The 5,874-nt window shown below is 41.0% G+C and overlaps 1 protein-coding gene across 1 annotated transcript; it reads left to right on the plus strand.

Annotated features, from left to right (window-relative positions):
• The first annotated feature begins 1,900 nt into the window (after positions 1-1,900).
• LOC112503586 lies at positions 1,901-2,419 on the plus strand. Its single transcript, XM_025107600.1, has one exon. It carries the CDS (start codon positions 1,901-1,903, stop codon positions 2,417-2,419), a length of 519 nt encoding a protein of 172 aa, XP_024963368.1.
• Positions 2,420-5,874: the final 3,455 nt, after the last annotated feature.

Consider the following 5,874-nt stretch of genomic DNA (forward strand, 5'->3'; position numbering starts at 1 on the left):
CCAAGTCCTTCGGGACCAGAGGCCCTCTGGACGACCAGAGCCTCTGGTTGTATAGACCAGAGCTCTGGACTCCAAGTCCTTCGGGACCAGAGGCCTTCTGGACGACTAGAGCCTCTGGTTGTACTGCGTTCTGGGTGAAATTCTGGCAGGTTTTTTTTGGGTTAATAGTCTAATTCACAAATAAGCGATTCTTTCTATTTTGTTTCGTCTAATATTTGTATTTGTTGTATATAAAATATATAATTATAAGCTTTGATATAATCTCACTAAGCCTTGTCGCTTATTTTTTTAGAATGAATTTTCTTTTCAGGAAGGTCGGTAGCTGTCCAAGGGAAAGATAAAGAAGTTTAGATCTGCTTGTAGGATTCCAGATCCTGGATATTTTTTTTTGGTACTTGTTGTGCATATATCGTTTTGAGTTGTATCTATGTATATAATACTTTTGGGTAGATATATTTGTATTTTTGGACCAGACTTATAGTACCGAAAATTGTCGGTTGCAGGCTTCGTTATTTTATTTTTGGTGGAAATCTATAACATATATCCCGTATTTGCTTGGAGATTGTTTCATGGAAAATCTTTTGGATAAATAGTTTCTTTTTATTRAGAATTAGCGTAACTGATGTTACAATTATGGTATCAAAGCCGCGGATTAAGCGATCTGAATATCAGAAATGGTACTTAGACTTAAACCTAGGCATTGAGATCGTATAGTAACTAGACAATGATTTATACGAGATACGGACCTGTAGGAGAGACCTAAGTTGGGTTGGGACCAAGGGTAGGAATGTGTTTAACATAGATGTGCTGTTTTCTCAGTGAAATGTCGGAGCATGATGAGCAAAGTCAAACACAAAATGTTGGGGAAAACAACCCCACACTGAATATAAATGCTCCAGAAAGTGCCGAGAACGATGAAAATTCCGCTTTGTCCCCTCGTACAGAACGACTATTGAAACTTTTGGATGATCGATTGACTACAACTCTGGAACGACAGCGTCAAGAAATGGAGCGATGCCTTGAGGAAGAACGTAACCAAAACAATCCCATGGAACCCGACAATCGTGGTAAGCTTTCAAACGAAGTCGGAGATGCACTGAAACCTAAGTCCGACCGGGTTTCATTTAAAACTTTCAGAAGCTGTGGTGCAACAGAATATGCGGGGCAATCAGATCCCGAAATGGCGATGCAATGGATCCAGAACACGGAAAAGGTGTTCCGAATTACCGAGGTACTGGATAGTGATAAAGTAAAATATGCATCTGCGATGCTTATAGAGCGAGCCCTGGTGTGGTGGAATGCCACGTATGAGTCTTTAGACGCGACGACATGTAACAGTTTGACGTGGGACGAATTTCAGAAAAAGTTCTTTGAACAATATTGCCCTGTTGACCTACAAAGGCGTCTTGAAAATGAGTTCTTGGATCTGAAGCAAGGTAAGATGACTATACTTGATTATGAAACTGAATTCAACAAGAAGGCACGATTCGCACAACGATTCCTGAGCTCCGAACAGGATAAGATCGAACATTTCATTGGAGGACTACGGAAGGAGATTCGAAGTTTTGTGGTAAGTCGTGATGGTTCCAGTTTTAGCAAGATAGTCGAATACACACGACATTGTGAGTATGAATTATCCTTTCCTGATGAAAATGAACCGATGTCGAAACGTCCGCGAACTGACAGGATGATGTCTACCCCAACACAGCGGTTCTCTCAATTTTCCAACCAGAGGAGAATTCAATCTTAGAGTACCCCACGTGTATCCTCTCAGGCATTTAGCCTTCAGTCGAGCACACCAAGAGACTGTCGGAGGTGCGGAAAGACACATCAAGGCTGGTGTGATACAGATAGATTTGTCATTAAATGCTTTTGTTGCGGTGAAGCGGGTCACGTTAGGATGAATTGTCCCCAGAGAGATCTTGCATGCTTTTCCTGTGGAGTGTTAGGGCATCGTATTAAAGATTGTCCCGTTATAAGAAAAGATGAAAGCAAAGCCTCGGTACAACAACCAAAGAGAGTGGGTACTTCAACCCAAAAGGAGGAGGTGCCCAGGGCACGAGCCAGTGCTTTTCAAATCACAGTAGAGGAGGCAATGAAGGAACCGGACGTCATAACAGGTATTTTCCTTCTCAATGATAGATCTGCATGCATTTTATTTGACTCGGGAGCCACAAATTCTTTTGTGTCAATTTATTATACTTTGTACCTCGATTCTGTGCCAATCATGCTTGAAAAACCTTTTAATGTCGAGACTGCGAACGGAGTAACACTCGTAGCTGATAAAGTTTATAAAGACTGTAAATTAGACTTAGATGACCATGAGTTCACGGTCGATTTGATTCAAATGGATATTCATAACTTTGATGTGGTAATTGGTATGAATTGGTTGACGAAGAACCGAGCAGAAATCATTTGATACAAATTCCGATGGAAAATGGAGAATTCTTATATGTCTACGGTGAACGACGAGTGATCGACCTTAAATTAATCTCCGTACTCAAGGCTCGACATTATTTAACTAAAGGATACTCGTCTTTCTTAGCGTATGTCCTAGATTCAACAAAGGAGATTAAGAAGAAGACTCTGGACAATGTACCAATAGTATGTGAATACCCGGACGTGTTTCCTAAAGACTTGCCTGGATTGCCACCAGATAGGCAAGTGGAGTTTAGAATCAATTTGATACCGGGTGCAACACCAATAGCGAAGACTCCTTATCGTCTAGCGCCTCCAGAAATGAAAGAAATGATGGATCAACTACAAGAGTTATTGGATAAAGATTTCATACGACCGAGCACTTCACCATGGGATGCTCCGGTGTTGTTTGTCAAGAAGAAAGACGGATCTTTCAGGATGTGCATCGATTATCGTGAGCTAAATAAGGTAACAATTAAGAATAAGTATCCGTTACCCTGTATTGATGATTTGTTTGATCAACTTCAAGGTGCAAGGTTCTTCTCCAAGATTGATCTCAGATCAGGTTATCACCAGCTAAAGGTACGGGAGGAGGATGTACCTAAGACTGCTTTTCGTACGAGATATGGGCATTATGAATTTCTGGTGATGCCTTTCTGTCTCACAAATGCCCCAGTTGCGTTTATGGACTTAATGAATCGAGTATGTCATTCGGTGCTCGATAAGTCTGTAATTGTATTCATTGATGACATTCTTGTGTACTCGAAGTTTGAGAACGATCATGCAACACACCTTCGACAGATGCTGGAGTTGTTGAGAAAAGAAGGACTTTATGCTAAATTTTCAAAATGTGAATTTTGGCTACGTAAGGTACAATTCTTGGGACATACCGTATCCGGTGACGGTATCTCTGTGGATCCTGCCAAGATTGAAGCAGTGCAAAAATGGGAGCAACCCAAGAAAGCCTCAGAGATTCGGAGTTTTCTCGGCCTAGCGGGATATTACCGACGTTTCATTCGGGATTTCTCTAAGATTTCTGTTCCTCTCACTTTCCTTACCCGCAAAGATGCAAAATTTGTGTGGACCAAAGATCAAGAAAAGGCATTTCAGACTTTGAAAGATTGTTTGACACATACACCAATTCTTTCTTTACCTGAGGGTAGTGAGGATTTTGTAGTTTATAGTGATGCCTCACGATTAGGACTTGGTTGTGTACTGATGCAGAAAGGAAGGGTCATCGCTTATGCGTCACATCAATTAAAGGAATACGAAAAGAATTACCCCACTCATGATTTTGAGTTGGCAGCGGTGGTCTTTGTACTTAAATTGTGGCACCACTATCTTTATGGCACAAAATGCCAACTCTACACCAATCATAAAAGTCTAAAATACTTGTTCGATCAACAGACTTTGAATATGCGTCAGCAGCGTGCTATGGAGCTCATTAAGGATTACGACTGTGAGATACTCTATCATCCGGGTAAAGCCAACGTAGTGGCGGATGCTTTGAGTCGGAAAGCATATGCGAATCCTGTATGTTATGCTATCACTCATATGTCTATGAAAACCAATCTGTTCAACGATATACGAAAATGGCAGCAAGAGGCTTTGAAGCCTGAGCATGTCAAGTCAGAATAGATGGTGGGTCATGTCAACGCTTTATCTGAAGACTCTCGTGGTTTGAAAGTCTTTAAGACCCGAATCTGGGTCCCTAGATTTGGTGGTGCACAAGATATTGTATTGGCTGAGGCGCATAAATCGAGAATGTCTATCCATCCAGGAAGCACTAAGATGTACTACTATCTTCGTACTGATTACTGGTGGCCGGGGATGAAAACCGATATTGCACATTATGTTGAGCAATGTATTATCTGTATGAAAGTGAAGGCTGAGCTTCAAAAGCCATACGGGAGTTTACAGCCTTTAGAGGTTCCAGTGTGGAAATGGGAGGAGTTAACAATGGACCTAGTTACGAAGTTGCCAAAGACTCAACGACAGCATGATAGTATTTGGGTCATTGTGGACCGGTTGACGAAATCTGTGCATTTTCTTCCTGTTCTAGAATCGTATCCGTTGGATAAGTGGGCACGACTTTATGTTGATGAAATTATCGCTCGACATGGTATACCGACTAAAATCATCTCTGATTGTGATTCACGTTTCACGTCTAAATTATGGTCGGGGTTACAACGAGAACTTGGGACGCAGTTGGCCTTCAGCACCGCGTATCACCCTCAAACTGACGGCAATCTGAGCGCACAATTCAGACTTTAGAGGATATGCTTCGTGCCTGTATTTTAGAGTTTGGTGGTAGCTGGGATACCCATCTGTCATTAATTGAATTTTCTTACAACAAGAGCTACCATTCGACAATTGGAATGGCACCGTTTGAGGCCCTATACGGCCGTAAGTGTCGTACGCCTCTGTGTTGGAGAGAAATCGAAGAAAAGATACTTGCTGGACCCGAACTTGTACAAATCATACACGACAAAATACAGGTGATTCGAGAGAGAATGAAAGCTGCTCAAGACCAACAAAAGTCATACGCTGATCACCACAGAAGACCGATAGAGTTCTCAGTCGAAAATTTGGTCATGTTGAAGGTTTTCCCGTGGCGTGGAGTATTACGGTTTAGAAAGAAAGGTAAACTCAATCCTCATTTTATCGGTCCATTCAAGATTATTGAACGGGTCGGGAAACAAGCTTACCGTTTAGAACTACCGAAGAATTAGCGGGTATACATGACGTTTTCCATGTCGGCTATCTACGAAAATGTTTGGGCAAACATGAGGAAGTAGTACCATTGTCGGAAGTTAAGATAAATGAAAAGCTTCGATATGCCAAAGAGCCCGAAAGTATCTTGAAAGAGCGGACATGAAATTGCGCAATAGAGAGGTAGATTTGGTATTAGTGAAGTGGAAACATCATCATGGATCAAATTGGATATGGGAACGCAAAGATGAGATGATGACTAAGTACCCTTCATTATTATTGCAATCATGATTTCGAGGACGAAATCTTAAAAAAGGGGAGGTATTTGTAACATCCAACTTTTTAAAAGTCCATTTAAGTTGCTAAGCATGATTAATTAAGTTAGTATAGTATTTTAGGGATTAGTACTTACTTAAGTTAGATTGGAATATGGACTTCTGGATCGAGTTAGAGGCTGGAATTTTATATTTAATATTCGTATATATCAATTAGGAGATCTGGAAAGTTTCGTGCGAAACGGAGTTGAAACGACCAAGTTACGCATGAGGGACTAAATCTGTCAACTATGGCAAACTAGGTGGACTGTTGACCAAAACAGGTCAAAACCGTGCCTAGCTCTCTAAATCAGTCATATTTTCTCACCTCTAGAACTCTCACACTCAATGTGTGATTTACACACACTTAAGATTAATCTTTCAATCCTTGATGATCAATGTTAGATTCTTGAGGATTATGTGTTAATCA

The sequence above is a fragment of the Cynara cardunculus genome, unplaced genomic scaffold (assembly GCF_001531365.2).
Source record: "Cynara cardunculus var. scolymus isolate 2C unplaced genomic scaffold, CcrdV1 Un_Scaffold_3312, whole genome shotgun sequence".
NCBI lineage: Eukaryota > Viridiplantae > Streptophyta > Magnoliopsida > Asterales > Asteraceae > Cynara > Cynara cardunculus.